Source organism: Astyanax mexicanus, chromosome 22 (assembly GCF_023375975.1).
Source record: "Astyanax mexicanus isolate ESR-SI-001 chromosome 22, AstMex3_surface, whole genome shotgun sequence".
In the NCBI taxonomy this organism is placed as follows: Eukaryota; Metazoa; Chordata; class Actinopteri; order Characiformes; family Acestrorhamphidae; genus Astyanax; species Astyanax mexicanus.
The window spans coordinates 4,551,223-4,574,424 of record NC_064429.1 but is presented as its reverse complement, the minus strand read 5'-3'; the positions used below and the strand labels follow the sequence as shown (position 1 = coordinate 4,574,424).

Genomic DNA, 23,202 nt, shown 5'->3' with positions numbered 1-23,202 from the left:
ATATATTATATATATATATATATATATATATATATATATATATATATATATATATATATATATATATATATATTAATCTTATTTTAACTCTGTTTCGACGGTATAGTTTTATATGTTGGTTTGTATTTAACTTCACTGATATTAAATATCTATGTCTTGTTTTCTGTTAAAGCTCACCTTCCGTCGTTTTTTCTTTCATTTTAAAATGTCTAGTTGTGGTCTCTAGTATGAATGAATGACATGTGAGCCGTTTTTGTAAAAAAAAAGTGCTCAGGTGTCTCTGTATAGCTCTTTTTTAATGGACTGTTTTAGGGGTGTGTCCAAAATGACCGGATTCCAGCTTTGCTCATGAATATTCATACATGCAAACAGCATGCAAGTATCTCTCCTCTGATTGGCTAGGAGCACTGCGGTCGCCTTAATTCGGTTGTTTTCATTCTGTTGTTTTTGTTCTTCAGAGCAGCAGTGTGACTTTCAGCGCGGAGACTCTCTACAGCTACAGCTTCACCTACAGACCAGTTTACTGCTTTATTCTCACTGTTTATTATTTGTACTCTTTATAATTACTCATTAATAACTGTTTTATCTCTATTTTATTCTTATTAACTGTGTTTTTCGCTTTTCTCTTTTCTTTTTTTAATAGGTTACAGCAGCCGGTGAGGGACACCGCCACCCCGCGGTCGAACATGGTGTCTCCGAGCAGAGTCTGCCCCCTGGGGGTCAGTAGAAAATGATTCAACCCTTTCAGAATTTATTTAATCAGATTTACTGATATGGGTTAATTACTCACTATTAAACTAAAGCATGTCTAAGTGGTAGTTTTAGGTGAGGGTCAATGGTCATTTCTGAAGCGGTTTCTCTGAGTAAACACTGTAAAACTGTAATATGAGCAGTTGACTAAGCTAAGCTAAGCTAATTTAAGCTAGGCTAAGCTAAACACGACATCATTATATATCATATTTACTATATTTAATAACAGTAGCTATAAGGCTGTGGAGCTGCACAGCCTCATTTAATGATAAACAGAACAATAGACATGCTTTAAATGTAAATCTCTTTACTTTTTACTTTCCTCTGTCATATAGTTTTAAATGTATATATTGGCTACACATACTGTAAGTGCATATTCATGCTGATTTGTTATGGATAATGGTTGTAATGATTGTATATATATTTCTATTGCAGGTGGGTACTGACCGCTCGGGGAACTCCACCACCCGTCCCCCGGCTTTTGGCGTGAGTTCCCATTAAACTGTTATTATTGCTTGTTGAAGACAAAGACAAAATAGTATAGTGTAGTATATTATAATGTAGTGTAGTATAGTCCATGTAGTTTTGGGTAAAGCCATAGACTGAGAGCATAATCTCAGTTAAAACTTCATTTCCTGGACACTTAACAGATTGAGGTACAGTAGAGGACCTTTCAGTCAAAGTCCTTATTTGTACCCATGTTTTTTGTGCCAGTAAAGATTCTAAACATTATAAACATTTTATCAACTGAATATGTGTCAAGAACTTGATGATCCAAAATTGTCTGTCTTTTAAACAAAAAATGTGCAATAAAATATATATTGTTCATCAGCGCAGTGATACAGAAAACTGAGTGTACTACCTTTTGGCTGGTTAAATGGTACAAATCTGTACTTATTGCTGTTAGGAAAGAATTTTGTACTTCAGAGGGAACACATCTGACCCTGTAAAGACCAATATTATACAGTTGAGGGTACAATTTAAGAACAAAAAAGTACTTATATCTTTTTTATAGTGAATAATAATGTGTTTATGGTAGTGAAATTGGGGTCAGGAGAGTTCTGAGTGATTTTAATAAATAATTTATTTATTTAAATTTATTTATCAGCTGTTTGTTTAGTTTTGTTTCTGTTGCCATATTAGTGATGCTGTTGGGTTGTAACTAACTTTAATGAAGCGGACTCTTTTTTTGGACAGTGCCGAAAGGCTTGGGGGAAATGCAGCAAACGCACGGTGCCCACCTCCCATCCAGAGCCTGCAGCAATCCCCAGCAGCCAACCCCCCACCGTCACGACCCCACCCTTCCCTCGGTACACACACTGTAACGTTCTGGTGCCGATCGCTGTGGCAGAGCTTACCCAGAAGCTGGACTTTGTTGGACCAGAGCCTGAGCTCATCCCAGGTCCAGCTGCACAGGTAAGAGTTTACAGTTAATCCAGTATCATCTCCATCTCTCTACCACCTTAAAACGACCGAAGATCTGAAGAGCTTTAGAAAACCTGCTCATTTCTTCCTCTCTGATTCTCCTAGGTTTTGGCCGACCCTGACTGGGAGGTGGGGGACCACGGTCGGGTGGTCAGCGATGATGAAGATGAAGTGGAGATGTCGAAGGTGAGCGCTCAGTGTTATTTCACCCAATTTAGCTTAAATCTTTATTGGAAAATTCTCACAGTTTAGTCTAAATTCATAATTAACAACACTCAAAAATAAAACTAGAGATGGATCAGCAGGAATTAAAGCATATATTTGTTTTGTTTCAGGCGGAGTAAGACGTCTCTTCCATTTCCACTTCGCCTTCTTCTTCGGTGAGTCTTTATCAAACTTTAACACACTTACATCAGACCAGTATAGCCTTAATCTAACCCCTAGGGCTCTATTTTAGCCGTTAACCATACAGCCTGATTTAGGGCATCTTTGCTAATGTAACAACAGGAAAAGTACACTTTGCTCGACGCACAAAAGGCATGCACTAATTCACTAAATGTGACATTTCTCAGCAGTGGAAACAGAGCTGCTTGTCTTATATTTTAGACCAAAATCACTTTTAACAACACTCAAATATAAAACTAGAGATGGATCAGTATGAATTAAAGTATGTATTTGTTTTGTTTCAGGAGGAGTCGGACGTCTACACTTCACCTTTTTCTTCTGTGAGTCTTTATTAAACTGTTACACACCTACATCAGACCCAGTATAGCCTTTTTTTAAATATTATGTGTATAATCTTCATGTCTAATGTAGGTTTTTCATGTGTAGTTGATTTTTATATTTTTTATCATTTCTTAATATTTATATCATTAATACTAACAAAGTTTGTTATCTCTTTCTGTTTCTGTGTTCCTTGCTGTCCTTTTCCTGCTGTAACTGAGTGAATTTCACTACTGTGGGACTAATAAAGGACTATCTTATCTAATCTTTTTATTGGACAGTGCTCAGAATCTTCAGTGGAGGACCTCACCACCACCGTCTTCGCACCAGAGCTAACCGGCCAGGGAGTCACTGCACCTTGACACACCATCAGAACACAGAGCAGATCCCTGAAAATACTCACCACCAACTTTTGGACCTCTGTGTTTTCTCGTTTCAGGTCCCGTGCTCGAGTCTCGGTGCTGGTTGGGGAGGCGGACCCAGGTCTGGAGGCGGAGCCGGCTGCACAGGTAAGAGTTTGTTCCAGTATCTTCAGTATGTGTCTCATTTAATAATAATGATGTTATCTGATGGTATAATTCAGGCCTACAGTCACAGAAATACTAAAATATAATTTCTTCTGTTTTACTTACTTAAACAGCTTCTTAAAGGTTTTCTGTGAATATTGACAAGCTTTCTCTATTTTCTGCAGTGAAATTATTAAGAAAGTGTCTGCAATTCTACATTTAACCCCTTTATTTCTTTATCTCTGCTTCTTGTAGGACGTGCAGGACCTGGAAGAGCGAAGGGACGCGGTGGAGACCCCTCTCAAAAGAAAGGTCAGAGTTCAATTTAATCTAAAACAACACACAAAACACATACCGCTCTAAATCTATATAAAAAGAGACATTTTAATGATTCTCTGATTTATTATAGTAATGATTTTTACACCAAGTCTTAATTTATTCTGTTTTCTTCTGATCTTTTCCACACAGGGAGGAAGGAGGAAGCTGTTCCTGAGCTGCTTCAGGGGGTCAGAGAGGGACTAATTAGATTGATAGATTTAAATATTCATACTTTTTAATTAGATTGATTGATTTAAATATTTATACTCATTAATTAGATTGTAGATAGATTAATATATTTATAGGCATTAATTCGATTCATAGATTTATATATTTAGAGGCATTAATTAAATTGATAGATTTTAATATTTATAGGCAATAGTTAGATTGATAAATTTAAAGGCATTAATTAGATTGATAGATTTATAGATTTATAGGCATTAATTAGATTGATAGATTTATATAGTTATAGACATTAATTAGATTTATATATTTATAGACATTATTAGATTAATATATTTATATATTTATAGGCATTAATTAGATTAATAGATTTATATATTTATTTGCATTAATTAGATTAATAGATTTATATATTTATAGACATCAATAAGATTGATTGGTAGATTGATAGATCCTCCCATCTTAGACATTTGAAATTATTTGTTTGTATTTAAAGCTTTAATAAAGTTTATATTTATTGTATTCTTTTGTTGTTTGTCTCTTTTTTTATGTTGTGGTTTTGTTGAATTTGCTGTAAAATCACTCTTTAATAAACAACCAAAACCAGAGCTATTTCCACTTTACAACTTTTAAACATTCAGCTGTTTATTTTAATTTCTCAGAGTTTAATAAAAGCTCTTTATCTGATTAATAAATGCATTAATAAATGAATGAAGTAGGCGGTGTAGTGGATAACATCACAGTTCTCTCTGTGGAAGATCAGGGTTTGATTTTCTTGCTGGGAATTGAAACTTACAGCAGTATAGGTCTGTGGTTAAAACTCATAACTCTACATTCAGCAGCCTGTGCAGCCTGATTCACATCTACAGACTCTAGATAAGATCATCAGATACAAAACTTCATTTATTACTTATTATTAATCTTATATGATATCGTCCAGCGCTGGTGGATCTTCTCTTGAGAGTAAAAAAAGGAATAATCTGTGTTTTCTGTTGTGTGATCTTGATTTAAAGGGGATGTAAAGGGTAACTTAGTAAAAAAGGACCAAAATTACCCCCAGTGTAAAACTGTCCCACTCCACAGTGTGATGAGGAAAATATAAAATGGTAATTTGTGTGTTCATGTTCAGGATGAGGACGGTCTGTTGGAATCTATAACTGTATTTACAGTCAGTATTTGATACGGGTGTCAGTAGACCTGTTTTAGGGGACTCTACCTCCCCTTAAATGTTATTTAGCCCCGTTAATTTCTATTAAAGAGCTCAATACTAAGTATTTCAGCATGAAAGCACATTTTAGTGTCCTTTTCCTGTATAAAAAAAACAATAAAAACAAATACTTTATTTATTTATTTATTTAGTTAGTTAGTTAGTTAGTTAGTTAGTCTGCACTGTCCAATAAGCGTGCTGAGTAAAAAACGATTAGACAATCACAGAACAGAAGAAGTCGGTGGGGATAAAGAAGTGTTATGTTGTAACTTATCCAGCAGGGGACGCTCGTTTATCACCACATTTACACTGAAAAATTCCCTTAAACAGAGACTCTGAGAGAGTGTCCGTTTCCTGTATAAAAACAAATAAATAAAATAAATAAATTGTTTCAGTTAAAAACCAATCAAACCTATATATTAAAATAAATAACTTAATAAAAGTGATGACATACAACTATTTATGCTTCTTCTTCTTCTTCTTTTTTTCACAGTTAAACACAATAAATTAAACCTTTAATTAATTATTTCTCATTTCCCAGTACACTTACTCTGACAAATCCCCTAAAACAAATACTTTATAGTGTGTCCGTATCATGTATAAAATAAAAAAATAAAATAAAAAATAAAAATAAAATAGTTTCAGTTAAAAATCTATCACATTTATTTATTAAAATAAAGAACGTTAAAAGTGTTTTTTATCACATTTTTGTCACATTAAATTGAACATTTAATTAATTATTTAGCATTTTAATTAATTTATTTATTTATTTAATAATTATTGTATAGAAGTTGTTTTATTTATTTATTTATTTATTTATATATTTTATTATTAATATAATTTAATATTGTCCGTGTAATAACTATAAATATATTTATTTACTTTAATTTCACATTAATATGCTTTTATATGTATGGTTTGTATTAAACTTCACTGACATCAAATATGTGTATCTTGTTTGTTTTCTGTTATTATAGCTTGTACTGTATCCTTTTAATGAAGGATTTTTTTATTATTATTTATTTATTTATTTATTTATTTTAGAGTTGGTATTGTTGTGGTGGTTATTGTTAATTGCTGTGGATATTATTATTATTATTATTATTATTATTATTATTATTATTATTATTATTATTATTATTATTATTATATTTTTATATGATATCCCGGTTGCCTAGGCGACGCGCGGCCGCTTTAATTCGGTTGATTTCATTCTGTTGTCTTTGTGCTTCAGAGCAGCAGCGACTTTCAGCGCGGAGACTCTCTACAGCTACAGCTTCACCTACATATCAGTTTACTGATTTATTCTCACTGTTTATTATCTGTACTCTTTATAATTACTCATTAATTACTGTATTATCTATATTTTAATTCTTATTAACTGTCTTTTTCGCTTTTTCTCTTTTGTTTTTGTTTTTTACAGGGTACAGCAGCCGGTGAGGGACACCGCCACCCCGCGGTCAAACATGGCGTCTCCGAGCAGAGTCCGCCCCCTGGAGGTCAGTAGAAAATAATTTTACCCTTTTTAAAGTTTATTTAATCAGATTTACTAATCTGGATTAATTACTCACTATTAAAATAAAGCAGGTCTGGATGGTGGTTTTTAGGTGGGGGTCAAAGTTAATTTCTGAAGCGGTTTCTCTGAGTAAACACTGTAAAACTACAATAAAAGGAGCTGACTAAGCTAAGCTAAGCTAAACACCTCAGCATTAGTTGTCATATCTTAACTATATTTAATAACTGTAGATAACAGGCTGTGAAGTTGTTTTATCTGTTTGGGAGCTGCATAGGTTGCTTTATGTGCTCAAAATATCATTAAATAAGATGATAATAAAGTGTCCACTGCTTTCCATGTTTCTGAAGAGAATTTAAAGCAATAAATGAAATGCACAGCCTCGTTTAATGATCATTAGACCCGTAGAAAAGCTCTGAATTACTTTATAAAGATAATATAGTTAGATATATAGGTCATGTAAAGTTTTTCTTATAAAGTTCTTGTAAAGTTGGCTTTTCTGAAAAAGAAAATATAATATAACACATAATATATATACTATGTTGGATACACATACTGTAAGTGCATATTCATGCTGATATGTTATGGATAATAGTTGTAATATATTGTATATGGATATTTCTATTGCAGGTGCGTACTGACTGCTGGAAGGACTCCACCATCCGTCCCCCGGCTTTCGCCGTAAGTTCCCATTAAACTGTTATTATTGCTTGTTAAATATTAAACCACATTACTGCTGCACAGTAGAGCACAGGGAAATAGTATAGTGTAGTATAGTATACTATAGTATAGTATAGTATAGTAACCCATGTGGTTTTGGGTACAGCCATAGACTGAGAGCTTAATCTCTGTTAGAACTTCATTCCCTGAAAACACTAAGAAAAATAAGTACAGATTTGTACTTAAAAGAGTACTTAAAAGAATACTTAAAGAACAATTAAAATATATATTGTTTATCAGTGCAGTGGTACCCAAAAAATGAATGTACCTTTTGGCTGGTACATTTTAAATGGTACAAATCTGTACTTATTGCTGTTAAGAAAGATTTTTTACTTTGTAAAGACCAATATTATATCTTTGAGGGTACAATTTGAGTACAGAAATTGGTAGCAATCTAAAAATTGCTGGGTTCAGAACAGTCCTGAGTGTTTATAAGAAATAATTTATCTTTTTATTTTGCCGCTGTTTGTTTAGTTTTGTTTCTGTTGTCATATAAGTAACTTTAATGAAGCGGACTCTTTTTTGGACAGTGCCGAAAGGCTTGGGTGAAACACATCCTGTGCGTGCCCACCTCCCGCCCACAGCCTGCAGCAATCATCCCAGGTCCAGCTGCACAGGTAAGAGTTTACAGTTAATCCAGTATCATCTCCATCTTTCTGCCTCCTTAAAACGACTGAAGATCTGCAGAGCTTTAGAAAACCTGCTCATTTCTTCCTCTCTGATTCTTCTAGGCTTTGGCCGACCCTGTCTGGGAGGTGGAGGACCTTGACGATGAGGTGGAGATGTCGAAGGTGAGCGCTCAGTGTTATTTAACCCAATTTAACTATCTTTCATAGAAAATTCTTAAATTTTAGACCAAATTCACATTCTACAACACTCAAAAATAAAACTAGAGATGGATCAGTATGAATTAAAGTATGTATTTGTTTTGTTTCAGGAGGAGTCAGACGTCTCTTCCGTTTCCTCTTCGTCATTTTTTTCGGTGAGTCTTTATCAAACTTTTACACTCCTACATCAGACCCAGTATAGCCTCAATGTTAAACATACAGCTTGATTTAGGGCGTGTCAGTGTGTCTTTGCTATCATAACGACGGGAAAAGTACACTTTGTGTGGCTTAAAATGTAAAGAAACAAGGCATGTACTAATTCTCTTAATTAATCATGGGTTTGTTTTGGGCGTAACTTGAAATAAGCCAATCAGAGTGTCACTTGCCATTCCCTTTAAGAGTCAGATGCACTCTGATTTGGGCAGATTGCTATTTTAACGATGCAGAGCTTCTGCACTTCTCAGCAGAGGAAACTGAGCTGCTTGTTAGGCCAAAATCACTTTTAACAACACTCAAATATAAAACTAGAGATGGATCAGTATGAATTAAAGTATGTATTTGTTTTGTTTCAGGAGGATTCAGACGTCTACACTTCACCTTTTTCTTCTGTGAGTCTTTATTAAACTGTTACACACCTACATCAGACCCAATTTAGCCTTTTTTAAAACATAATGTGCATAATCTTTATGTGCAATGCAGGTTTTTAATGTATTTGTATTATTAATTAATGTTTATATTGTTAATACTAATATAGTTTGTTATCTCTTTCTGTTTCTGTGTTCCTTGCTGTCCTTTTCCTGCTGTAACTGAGTAAATTTTACTACTGTGGGACTAATAAAGGACTATCTTATCTAATCTTTTTATTGGACAGTGCTCAGAATCTTCAGTGGAGGACCTCACCACCACCGTCTTCCCACCAGAGCTAACCGGCCAGGGAGTCACTGCACCTTCACCCACCATCAGAACACAGAGCAGATCCCTGAAAATACTCACCACCAACTTTTGGACCTCTGTGTTTTCTCGTTTCAGGTCCCGTGCTCGAGTCTCGGTGCTGGTTGGGGAGGCGGACCCAGGTCTGGAGGCGGAGCCGGCTGCACAGGTAAGAGTTTGTTCCAGTATCTTCAATATGTGTCTCATTTAATAATAATGATGTTATCTGATGGTATAAAAGCGTTCTCTATTTTCTGCGGTGAAATGATTAATAAAGTGTCTGCAATTCTACATTAAACCCCTTTACTTCTTTATCTCTGCTTCTTGTAGGATGTGCAGGACCTGGAAGAGCGAAGGGACGCGGTGGAGACCCCTCCCAAAAGAAAGGTCAGAGTTCAATTTAATCTAAAGCAACACAAAACACGTACCGCTATAAATCTATATAAAAAGAGACATTTTAATGATTCTCTGATTTATTATAGTAATGATTTTTACACCAAGTCTTAATTTATTCTGTTTTCTTCTGATCTTTTCCACACAGGGAGGAAGGAGGAAGCTGTTCCTGAGCTGCTTCAGGGGGTCAGAGAGGGACTAATTAGATTGATAGATTTAAATATTCATACTTTTTAATTAGATTGATAGATTTAAATATTTATAAGTTTTAATTAGATTAATAGATTTATATATGTATACCTATTAATTATATATATTGATTGAAGATATATTGTTGTATTTATAGCCATTAATTAGATTGATTGGAGATATATTACTATATTTATAGCCATTAATTAGATTGATTGGAGATATATTACTATATTTATAGCCATTAATTAGATTGATTGGAGATATATTATTACATTTATAGTAGGCATTAATTAGATTGATTGGAGATATATTATTACATTTATAGCCATTGATTAGATTGATTATAGATATATTATTATATTTATAGTAGGCATTCATTAGATTGATTGTATATATTTTATTATTATATTTATAATAGGCATTCATTATATTGATTGTATATATATTATTACTATATTTATAGCCATTAATTAGATTGATTGTAGATATATTATTACATTTATAGTAGGCATTAATTAGATTGATTGGAGATATATTACTATATTTATAGCCATTGATTAGATTGATTATAGATATATTATTATATTTATAGTAGGCATTCATTAGATTGATTGTATATATTTTATTATTATATTTATAATAGGCATTCATTATATTGATTGTATATATATTATTATATTTATGGCCATTAATTAGATTGATTATAGATATACTATTATATTTATAATAGGCATTCATTAGATTGATTGTAGATATATTATTATATTTATAATAGGCATTCATTAGATTGATTATTATATTTATAGCCATTAATTAGATTGATTAAATATATATTATTATTATATTTATTGCCATTAATTAGATTGATTATAGATATATTATATTTAAAGGCATTAATTAGATTGATATATTTATGGGCATTAATTAGATTCATATATTTATATATTTATATGCATTAATTAGATTAATAGATTTATATATTTATAGGCATTAATTAGATTTATATATTTATATATTTATAGACATTATTAGATTAATATATTTATATATTTATAGGCATTAATTAGATTGATTGTAGATGTATTAATTAGATTGATTGTTTATATATTATTATTATATTTATAATAGGCATTCATTATATTGATTGTATATATATTATTATTATATTTATAATAGGCATTCATTAGATTGATTGTATATATATATATTATTACTATATTTATAAGCATTAATTAGATTGTACATATATTATTATTATGTTTATAATAGGCATTCATTAGATTGATTGTAGATATATTATTATATTTATGGCCATTAATTAGATTGATTGAAGATATATTATTATATTTATGGCCATTGATTAGATTGATTGAAGATATATTATTATATTTATGGCCATTGATTCGATTGATTATAGATATAATATTATATTTGTAGTAGGCATTGATTAGATTGATTGTATATATATATATTATTATTATATTAATAAACATTAATTAGATTATTTGGAGATATATTAATTATATTTATGATAGGCATTCATTAGGTTGATTGTATATATATATATTATTACTATATTTATAAGCATTAATTAGATTGATTGGAGATATATTATTATATTTATAAGCATTAATTAGATTGATCATAGATATACTATTATATTTATAGTACGCATTCATTAGATTGATTGGAGATATATTATTATATTTATAGTACGCATTCATTAGATTGATTGTATATTTATATTATTATTATATTAATAAGCATTAATTAGATTGATTGTAGATATATTATTATTATATTTATAATAGCCATTCATTAGATTGATTGTATATATATTATTATTATATTTATAATAGGCATACATTAGATTGATTGTATATATATATATATATATATATATATATATATTATTACTATATTTATAAGCATTAATTAGATTGATTGTAGATATATTATTATATTAATAAGCATTAATTAGATTGATTGTATATATATTATTATTATATTTATAATAGGCATACATTAGATTGATTGTATATATATATATATATATTATTACTATATTTATAAGCATTAATTAGATTGATTGTAGATATATTATTATATTTATAGCCATTAATTAGATTGAATATAGATATATAGCCGTAGCCATCTAGCCATTTATTAGATTGATTATAGATATATTATTATTTTTGAAGGCATTAATTAGATTGATTATAGATATTCTATTATATTCATCGGCGTTAATTAGATTGATTGGTTGATAGATTTAAATATGTATAGGCATTAATTAGATTGATATATTTATAGGTTATAATTAGATTCATAGCTTTATATATTGACAGGCATTAATTAGATTCAAAGATTTATATGTTTATAGGCATTAATTAGATTGATATATTTAGGGGCATTAATTAGATTGATATATTTATATATTTATATGCATTAACTAGATTAATAGATTTATATATTTATAGGCATTAATTAGATTTATAGATTTATATATTTATAGACATTATTAGATTAATATATTTATATATTTATAGGCATTAATTAGATTAATAGATGTATATATTTATTTGCATTAATTAGATTAATAGATTTATATATTTATAGACATCAATTAGATTGATTGGTAGATTGATAGATCCTCCCATCTTAGACATTTGAAATTATTTGTTTGTATTTAAAGCTTTAATAAAGTTTATATTTATTGTATTCTTTTGTTGTTTGTCTCTTTTTTTATGTTGTGGTTTTGTTGAATTTGCTGTAAAATCACTCTTTAATAAACAACCAAAACCAGAGCTATTTCCACTTTACAACTTTTAAACATTCAGCTGTTTATTTTAATTTCTCAGAGTTTAATAAAAGCTCTTTATCTGATTAATAAATGCATTAATAAATGAATGAAGTAGGTGGTGTAGTGGATAACATCACAGTTCTCTCTGTGGAAGATCAGGGTTTGATTTTCTTGCTGGGAATTGAAACTTACAGCAGTATAAGTCTGTGGTTAAAACTCATAACTCTACATTCAGCAGCCTGTGCAGCCTGATTCACATCTACAGACTCTAGAGAAGATCATCAGATACAAAACTTCATTTATTACTTATTATTAATCTTATATGATATCGTCCAGCGCTGGTGGATGTTCTCTTGAGAGTAAAAAAATGAATAATCGGTGTTTTCTGTTGTGTGATCTTGATTTAAAGGGGATGTAAAGGGTAACTTAGTAAAAAAGGACCAAAATTACCCCCAGTGTAAAACTGTCCCACTCCACAGTGTGATGAGGAAAATATAAAATGTGAATTTGTGTGTTCATGTTCAGGATGAGGACGGTCTGTTGGAATCTATAACTGTATTTACAGTCAGTATTTGATACGGGTGTCAGTAGACCTGTTTTAGGGGACTCTACCTCCCCTTAAATGTTATTTAGCCCCGTTAATTTCTATTAAAGAGCACAATACTAAGTATTTCAGCATGAAAGCACATTTTAGCAAGGGCGTAGGAGCTGGCTTGATATTGGGGGGGACACATTGACCCAAGGCCACCCTATAGTTTCCTAGAACAACATTTGTGGAAATTACTTTTAATCACAAATAATCAATTTTTCTGTATTATTAGGTAACATTCAAGTAAAGGTGATTTTACAACCTAAACATGTTACTCCACGTTACAGTTACTGTAAAATTATGCATGCAATGTCTGAATTATATACATATGACAAAAACTGATCAGTTATAACCTAATATTTAAAACAATATAACAGATTTGGTTATTATTATTATTATTATTTTTTAATTAATATTTTTTATTTATATTATTATTATGTATTGGCATGTCAATTCTGTTGTATATTTACATTTTCTCCACAAAAAAATTTTTGGGTCCTGCGCTTTTATTATTTTCTACTGAGAGCTCTTCTTAAGATGGTGTCATTTTATGTAAAATAATGTAACATTACGTTTCATAGAGATTTTTATAAACGCCAGGACATGTGGTCTTACTGTGAACTACAAATGAACAGAAGTCAGGTTAGATCAGTGTTTCTCAACCCTGTTCTTACATATTCTACTGCATATTAACACTGTTCTGCATATTCTAGAGCTTTCTCTGCTTTAAATGCACGTAATAAAGTAAGTGGTGGGATGATGTGTTTCAATACACTGCTGCATATACATAATTAATTTATGCTCCATAGGGGGCTAAAGGATTTTAACAGGTAAACTCAGTAAATGACTGTTTATTAGCTGATCAGCTGGATCAGGTGGAAAACACAATTTAAGGGCAGTGATCAGGGTTAAGAAACTGCTTTAAACTACAAACATAAAGTACTGTACTAAATTCTGGCTATCCTCTACATCCAGCTTCTAGATAGTTTTTAATGAATTCGTTCATTATAGTTTACAGTAATCCTGTAATCCTATATTAATAAACACAGTTTGAAAATGAAATTAGTGATCAGGTACAGGGAAAGCTGAACATTACATATATAGTTTAGTTTTTTTCTTTAACCCTGACTCCCAATCAAGCTAATTCCAAAGTTAAACTAACTCACTCACACAGCTGCAGTTTATTAATCACAGTGGGTTTTGATCTGTGTTTTGATTCAGAGACGTGTATTTTTAACCAGCTATCAGAAACATATCATCTCAGTTGACGTGGTTAGTGTAATGTGTGGCATACAGAAATTGAACACTGTCACTTTTAGAGAGTGCTGAGTTGAAAGTAGTTCCGACCGTTGTTGTACTGTGGGCATTCAGAGAGCGGGAGTTGAGGAATAAACACCCTGTTAAGTGAACGCAGACTGTCGTCTCCTTTTTATGTCTCGTGAGATATACGGACATTACATGGTGTCAGAAGAAACTGGGTGCCTGAAGGAGCAGTTACTTGTGCGTTAAAGGAAGATAACGCTATGGCGAAGTTTAATCCACCGAGTGAGTTCAAGTTTGACCGCCCAGCGGAGTGGCCGGAGTGGAAACAGAGATTTTCGCGCTATCGGCAGGCAACGAAGCTGAGTAAGGACAGCGGAGAAATACAAGTGAGTTCTCTCATTTACTCCATGGGGAGCGAGGCTGAAAAGATATTTAGCTCGTTCCACTTCGCCAGTGAAGAGGAAGAGAAAGACTTTGATAAAGTTCTCAAAAAGTTCGACGAGTACTTTATTCCCCGCCGTAACGTTATACATGAGCGGGCATGTTTTTATCAGCGCAGCCAGCAGCCTGGGGAGACCGCGGAGCAGTACATACGCGTGCTGTACGAGCTGGCGGAGTACTGCGAGTTTGGGGAAAGGCGAGATGAACACATCCGAGACCGCCTAGTGGTGGGCATTTTAGACAAAGACCTGTCTCGTAAGTTTCAGCTTAAAGCGGATTTAACGTTAGCTGAAGTCATTGATCAAGTGCGGCAGGCGGAGGAGATTACTAAGCAGGTCAGTCTCCAGTCTAACCCACCGGAGCCGCAGTATGCAAGCGTGAATGCGCTACGTCATCACGGCAGCCCGCAGTCAGACAGACGGCGGAGGGGCAAGCAGCGGCAGAGCGGCAGCAGCCACCAGGGGCGCTATAAAGCAGAGAGTTGTGTGAGATGTGGAAAACCCAAGCACAGTGATATGAAAAGATGCCCTGCACTCAAGAGTAAGTGTAATAAGTGTCAAAAACAAGGACATTGGGAGCGTGTGTGTCACTCGAAGCAAGTGAGAGAAGTCACACAGGAGGTAAAACAGCCATACTTCCTTGGGGAAATCGGCAGAAAGACCCACAGTGAGGAAGATTGGACAGTTAACCTGGAGGTGAGCAATATCCCAATCACCTTTAAAATAGACACTGGAGCAGATGCCACAGTTATCAACCTGAACACATTTAAAATGATGAAGCCTAAAATCAAACTTACTCCACCCGACACCAACTTTATTAGCCCAGGAGGACACCTCAGCTGCATGGGGCTATTTCAGGCTACCACAAAATACAAGGAAAAGCAATACTCCTTTAAAGTATATGTTATGAGAGGTCGAGTCAGTTGTCTTCTAGGCCGTCCCGAAGCTGTTGACATGGGTCTCGTGAAACAAGTGGACGAGGTCAACAGTGTCTTCAGGTCAGGGGGACTACTGAACACAGAACCAGTGGAAATAGTCCTTCAGGATGATGCCAAACCATATTCGGTGCACACGGCAAGGCGGATACCTTTGCCGCTTGTCCCTCTTGTGAAGACAGAGCTCCACCGTATGGAAAGTGAAGGCATCATAGAAAAAGTGACTAAGCCAACCGAGTGGTGCGCGGCCATGGTGCCGGTTCTATAGCCCAACAGAAAGGAGGTTCGCTGCTGTGCAGATCTCCGGAGGCTCAATCGAGCAGTGAAATGCGAAAAGTATGTGCTACCTACTGTCGAGGAAATACTGCCTAGACTTGCAGGATCGACTGTATTCACAACACTGGATGCAGCAAGTGGTTTTTACCAGATACCTTTACATGAGAACAGTAAAAAGCTCACCACCTTTATCACACCGTTTGGGAGGTATGCCTTCCGGCGCCTTCCGTTCGGGATCACGAGTGCACCAGAGATTTTTCAAAGAAAAATGGTAGAGACTCTGGCAGGATTGGAAGGGATAGAGCTGTTTATGGATGATATCCTCGTTCATGGAGAAAGCGAGGAAATCCACGACCAGCGTCTAGCAGAGGCTCTGAAGGTCATCGAAGCATCAGGGCTCAAGTTGAACGAGCACAAGTGCAAGTTCAGGCAGACCAAGGTCCGTTTTCTGGGCCATGTCATCGACAAGACCGGCGTCCGGCCCGACCCGGAGAAGGTGGCTGGGATAGAGAACTTTCCCCAGCCAAACAATGTCACGGAACTGAAAAGATTCCTGGGGATGGTGAACTATTTGGCCAAGTATGTTCCAGAGCTGTCTACAGTAGCAGAGCCACTCTACGCGCTGCTTAAAGGAAAGATGGAGTGGTTGTGGGAATCTGCACAACAGATGGCGTTTCAAAAGCTCAAAACCCTGTTGGCCACAGCCCCAGTTCTAGCTTTCTATGATGTGACGAAACCCACTGCCGTGTCAGCTGATGCCAGCAGCTACGGGTTGGGGGCTGTTCTTCTCCAGCAGCACGGTGACCAGTGGAAACCTGTGGCCTATGCGTCTAGGCGGCTGAGCGACACTGAGACAAGGTACGCCCAAATTGAGAAAGAGTGCCTGGCCAGCGTCTGGGCGTGCGAACGATTTGACAAATACCTGTTCGGACTTGCCAATTTCAGACTCATAACTGACCACAAGCCCCTTGTACCCCTTATTAACAGTAAAGACCTAGATAATGTTCCCATTAGGTGTCAGAGGCTGTTGATGAGGCTTATGCGGTTTAGTGGAGTAGCTGAGTATGCACCAGGGAAAACACTAGCAGTGGCTGACGCTTTGTCTAGAGGCCCAGAGCAGTGTTATGGTGAGGGAGATCTTCAAGATGATGTGGCAGCACACATAGATGCAGTTATAAGCCAGGTACCGGCCACACCACAAAGGTTCAGTGAAATAAAGCATAGTACAAATAATGATCCACAGCTTCAGGCAGTACGCAGCTTTATTAGGTCAGGTTGGCCTGAGTATGTAGACAGAGTTCCAGAGTCAGTAAGGGATTTTTACCAGGTCAGAGGAGAGCTATCTGAGCTAGATGGCTTGGTAGTGAGAGGGAATCGCATAGTTATCCCAGAGGGTATGAGAAAGGTGATTCTAGAGATAATTCACGATGGGCATCAAGGTCTAAGTAAGTTAGAGAGAGAGCACTTCAGTCAGTTTGGTGGCCCAAAATGGGACAGGACATTATTACCAGAGTGCAGCAGTGTTCATTCTGTGTAGAGAATAGAAACACGCACAGGAAAGAGCCTTTAATTTCAACTGAGTTACCATCTAGGCCGTGGCAGAAAGTGGCAGTAGACCTATGTGAGTTTAAGAAACAGAACTACTTGGTTGTTTCTGATTACTTTTCTAGGTTCTTAGAGGTCTTACATTTACCTAACACTAAAAGCAGCCAGGTTATCTCGAGGCTTAAGTCTACTTTTGCACGTTACGGTATCCCAGAGGTGTTAGTGAGTGACAATGGTCCTCAGCTAGCTTCTGTAGAGATGAGAGAGTTTAGTAAGAACTATGACTTTACTCATGTCACTTCTAGTCCCCATTTCCCTCAGAGTAATGGCCATGCAGAAAGGGCTGTTCAAATTGCAAAGACCATCCTACGTCAGGACGACCCTCTTCTCGCTCTGTTGACATATAGAGCTACACCCAACTCCTCTACAGGAGTCAGTCCAGCTGAACTGTTAATGGGCAGGAAAATCAGGACGACCTTGCCGATGCTACAGGATAACCTGAAACCTTGCTGGCCCAACATGGACAAAATTCAACAAGCTGATGGAAGAGCCAAGCAACGGCAGGCGTACTATTACAACAGACGCAACGGAGTGCGTGAGTTGCCACCGTTGAACACAGGAAATTCTGTACTCACAAAACTGGATGGACAGAAACAGTGGACAACTCCTGCTGTTGTTCATGGCACAAGCTCCACACCAAGGTCTTACATTGTGGAGACAGCAAAAGGCGAGCGTTACAGAAGGAACAGACGCCACCTACTGGCTGTTCCCGACCATCACACATCAGACAGCAAAGATTCTGATGTGGCTACTACATCAGTGGAGGTGGACATTGACGGGACCACTGAAACTGTGACACCGACTTGTGTCACACAAGAGACTCTTACACCTGGACATACAGTCACACGTTCTGGCAGAATATGCAAACCGGTAGTTAAGCTTGATCTGTAGCCAGACATGTTTAGCCATGTTGATAAAGTACAGTGGTTAGGTGCTGTAAGAATCTGTTTTTTCATTTTGTTCCCCATGGTAGGGAGGTAAAGATATTGCAGGATTTTTTTTTTTACCAAGGTAATCCACTGTGTGTTAGGTAAAGTTTTCTACTTTCAGAAAAGGGGGGATAAGGATAATGGAATGAAAATTTGTGATTACAGTAAATGATTTTCAGTTACCACTGATTCATTTTTGAATGTTAGAAAGCATTTACAAAATAAGTTAATTTGATTGTTTACAGTTATATATATATATATATATATATATATATATATATATATATATGCTATTCATGTTTATACAGAGGAGCTCTCTTAAAGAGGGGAGATGTAATGTGTGGCATACAGAAATTGAACACTGTCACTTTTAGAGAGTGCTGAGTTGAAAGTAGTTCCGACCGTTGTTGTACTGTGGGCATTCAGAGAGCGGGAGTTGAGGAATAAACACCCTGTTAAGTGAACGCAGACTGTCGTCTCCTTTTTATGTCTCGTGAGATATACGGACATTACAGTTAGCCTATCGTTACCTTTCTGTTAGAAAAATCTCCGTATATCCAGATCTGTTTTAAAATCAGCTGAAGCTGCTGCAGCCCGGTCCCGCTGCTAAATCTCACAGCGAGGGGGCGGGGCTTCCAAGCTGCCTCTCCTGCAAGCTGATTGGCTGTTTCTACAGGGAGGCGGGACTTAATACCTGAACCGGCTCCGTGATTGGTCCACCTGTTTCTAATATTGGGTGGGACATGTCCCACCCATCCCCCCCGGTTCCTACGCCAATGCATTTAGTGTCCTTTTCCTGTACAAAAAAAAAAACAATAAAATAAATACAATAAAAACAAATACTTTATTTATTTATTTATTTATTTAGTTAGTTAGTCTGCACTGTCCAATAAGCGTGCTGAGTAAAAAACGATTAGCCAATCACAGAACAGAAGAAGTCTGTGGGGATAAAGAAATGTTATGTTGTAACTTATCCAGCAGGGGGCGCTCGTTTACCACCGCATTTACACTGAAAAATTCCCTTAAACAGAGACTCTGAGAGAGTGTCCGTATCCTGTATAAAAACAAATAAATAAAATAAATAAATTGTTTCAGTTAAAAACCAATCAAACCTACACTACCGTTCAAAAGTTTGGGGTCACATTGAAACGTCCTTATTTTTGAAGGAAAAGCACTGTACTTTTCAATGAAGATAACTTTAAACTAGTCCTAACTTTAAACAAATACACTCTGTACATTGCTAATGTGGTAAATGACTATTCTAGCTGCAAATGTCTGGTTTTGGTGCAATATCTACATAGGTGTATAGAGGCCCATTTCCAGCAACTATCACTCCAGTGTTCTAATGGTACAATGTGTTTGCTCATTGGCTCAGAAGGCTAATTGATGATTAGACAACCCTTGTGCAATCATGTTCACACACCTGAAAACAGTCTAGCTCATTACAGAAGCTACAAAACTGACCTTCCTTTGAGCAGATTGAGTTTCTGGAGCATCACATTTGTGGGGTCAATTAAACGCTCAAAATGGCCAGAAAAAGAGAACTTTCATCTGAAACTCGACAGTCTATTCTTGTTCTTAGAAATGAAGGCTATTCCAAGAAATTGAAGATTTCCTACAACGGTGTGTACTACTCCCTTCAGAGGACAGCACAAACAGGCTCTAACCAGAGTAGAAAAAGAAGTGGGAGGCCGTGTTGCACAACAAAGCAAGAAGATAAGTACATTAGAGTCTCTAGTTTGAGAAACAGACGCCTCACAGGTCCCCAACTGGCATCTTCATTAAATAGTACCCGCAAAACACCAGTGGAAGAATGCCTGACGCCATCTGTTAAGCATGGTGGAGGTAATGTGATGGTCTGGGGTTGCTTTGGTGCTGGTAAGGTGGGAGATTTGTACAGGGTAAAAGGGATTCTGAATAAGGAAGGCTATCACGCCATGCCATACCCAGTGGACAGCGCCTGATCGGAGCCAATTTCGTCCTACAACAGGACAATGACCCTAAACACACCTCCAAATTGTGCTAGAACTATTTACAGCAGAAGCAGGCAGCTGGTATTCTATTGGTAATGGAGTGGCCAGCGCAGTCACCAGATCTGAACCCCATTGAGCTGTTGTGGGAGCAGCTTGACCGTATGGTACGCCAGAAGTGCCCATCCAACCAATCCAACTTGTGGGAGCTGCTTCTAGAAGCGTGGGGTGCAATTTCTCCAGCTTACCTCAACAAATTAACAGCTAGAATGCCAAAGGTGTGCAATGCTGTAATTGCTGCAAATGGAGGATTCTTTGATGAAAGCAAAGTTTGATGTAAAAACAATGTTATTTCAAATACAAATCATTATTTCTAACCTTGTCAATGTCTTGACTCTATTTTCTATTCATTTCACAACGTATGGTGGTGAATAAGTGTGACTTTTCAAGGAAAACACAAAATTGTTTGAGTGACCCCAAACTTTTGAACGGTAGTGTATATATTAAAATAAATAACTTAATAAAAGTGATGACATACAACTATTTACGCTTCTTCTTTTTTTTTTACAGTTAAACATGTGTAGATTAATTGAATGATTGATTGTATAATAAAAAATTGTAGGACGTGCAGGACCTGGAAGAGCGAAGGGTCGCGGTGGAGACCCCTCCCAAAAGAAAGGTCAGAGTTCAATTTAATCTAAAGCAACACACAAAACACGTACAGCTATAAATCTATATAAAAAGAGACATTTTAATGATTCTCTGATTTATTATAGTAATGATTTTTACACCAAGTCTTAATTTATTGTTTTCTTCTGATCTTTTCCACACAGGGAGGAAGGAGGAAGCTGTTCCTGAGCTGCTTCAGGGGGTCAGAGAGGGACTAATTAGATTGATAGATTTAAATATTCATACTTTTTAATTAGATTGATAGATTTAAATATTTATAAGTTTTAATTAGATTGATAGATTTATATATTTATACCTATTAATTATATATATTGATTGAAGATATATTATTATATTTATAGGCATTCATTTGATTGATTGGAGATATATTATTATATTTATAGTAGGCATTAATTAGATTGATTATAGATATATTATATTTATAGTAGGCACTCATTAGATTGATTGTATATATATATATATTATATTTAGAGGCATTAATTAGATTGATTGTATATATATATATATATATATATATATATATATATATATATATATATATATATTATATTTAGAGGCATTAATTAGATTGATTGTAGATATATTATTACTATATTTATAATAGGCATTCATTAGATTGATTGTAGATATATTATTATTATATTAATAATAGGCATTCATTAAATTGATTGTAGATATATTATTATTATATTTATAATAGGCATTCATTTGATTGATCTAATGTTCCAACGGTCTGTTGGAATCTATAACTGTATTTACAGTCAGTATTTGATACGGGTGTCAGTAGACCTGTTTTAGGGGACTCTACCTCCCCTTAAATGTTATTTAGCCCCGTTAATTTCTATTAAAGAGCACAATACTAAGTATTTCCGCATGAAAGCACATTTTAGTGTCCTTTTCCTGTATAAAGAAAAACAATAAAATAAATACAATAAAAACAAATAATTTATTCATTTATTTAGTTAGTTAGTTAGTTAGTTAGTCAGTTAGTTAGTTAATTAGTCTGCACTGTCCAATAAGCGTGCTGAGTAAAAAAACATTAGCCAATCACAGAACAGAAGAAGTCGGTGGGGATAAAGAAGTGTTATGTTGTAACTTATCGAGCAGGGGACGCTCGTTTACTACCACATTTACACTGAAAAATTCCCTTAAACAGAGACTCTGAGAGAGTGTCCGTTTCCTGTATAAAAACAAATAAATAAAATAAATAAATTGTTTCAGTTAAAAACCAATCAAACCTATATATTAAAATAAATAACTTAATAAAAGTGATGACATACAACTATTTACGCTTCTTCTTTTTTTTTTTTTTTTTACAGTTAAACACATTAAATTAAACCTTTAATTAATTATTTCTCATTTCCCAGTACACTTACTCTGACAAATCCCCTAAAACAAAAACTTTATAGCGCATCATGTATAAAATAAAAAATAAAAATAAAATACTTAATATAGTTTCAGTTAAAAATCTATCACACTTATTTATTAAAATAAAGAACGTTAAAAGTGTTTTTTATCACATTTTTGTCACATTAAATTGAACATTTAATTAATTATTTTGCATTTTAATTAATTAATTAATTAATTAATTTAATAATTAATGTATAGAAGTCGTTTTTTCATTTATTTATTTATATATTTTTTATTAATATAATTTAATATTGTCCGTGTAATAAATATAAATATATTTATTTACTTTAATTTCACATTAATATGCTTTTATATGTATGGTTTGTATTAAACTTCACTGACATCAAATATGTGTATCTTGTTTGTTTTCTGTTATTATAGCTTGTACTGTATCCTTTTAATGAAGGATTTTTTTAATTATTTATTTATTTATTTATTTATTTATTTTAGAGTTGGCATTGTTGTGGTGGTTATTGTTAATTGCTGTGGATATTATTATTATTATTATTATTATTATTATTATTATTATTATTATTATTATTATTATTATTATTATGTGTATATTTTTATATGATATCCCGGTTGCCTAGGCGACGCGCGGCCGC

The 23,202-nt window shown here is 34.5% G+C and overlaps 1 protein-coding gene across 4 annotated transcripts; it reads left to right on the top strand.

Annotated features, from left to right (window-relative positions):
- The first annotated feature begins 406 nt into the window (after nucleotides 1–406).
- Nucleotides 407–21,522, top strand: LOC125786969 (uncharacterized). 4 transcript variants are annotated; one of them, XM_049470655.1, is made up of 9 exons: nucleotides 407–719; nucleotides 1,186–1,236; nucleotides 1,948–2,166; nucleotides 8,077–8,136; nucleotides 8,283–8,327; nucleotides 8,745–8,780; nucleotides 9,044–9,271; nucleotides 21,120–21,176; nucleotides 21,331–21,522. In XM_049470655.1, exons 1-9 carry the CDS (start codon nucleotides 687–689, stop codon nucleotides 21,382–21,384), a joined length of 783 nt encoding a protein of 260 aa, XP_049326612.1. In that variant the 5' UTR covers nucleotides 407–686; the 3' UTR covers nucleotides 21,385–21,522. The 4 variants fall into 4 exon arrangements, with proteins under 4 accessions (XP_049326612.1, XP_049326611.1, XP_049326613.1 ...); XM_049470654.1 differs by lacking the exon at nucleotides 21,120–21,176 and adding an exon at nucleotides 9,433–9,489; XM_049470656.1 differs by lacking the exons at nucleotides 21,120–21,176; nucleotides 21,331–21,522 and adding exons at nucleotides 9,433–9,489; nucleotides 9,644–10,240 and having other exon boundaries at nucleotides 8,748–8,780.
- The last annotated feature ends 1,680 nt before the right edge of the window (nucleotides 21,523–23,202 follow it).

Excerpts from the sequence above, each read along its gene's own strand:
- LOC125786969 (XM_049470655.1), top strand. The coding sequence starts at position 687 with ATGGTGTCTCCGAGCAGAGTCTGCCCCCTGGGG. Across the intron at positions 8,781-9,043 it reads ACACTTCACCTTTTTCTTCT|TGCTCAGAATCTTCAGTGGA; the intron begins GTGAGTCTTTAT and ends TTTATTGGACAG. Across the intron at positions 9,272-21,119 it reads AGGCGGAGCCGGCTGCACAG|GACGTGCAGGACCTGGAAGA; the intron begins GTAAGAGTTTGT and ends AAAAAATTGTAG.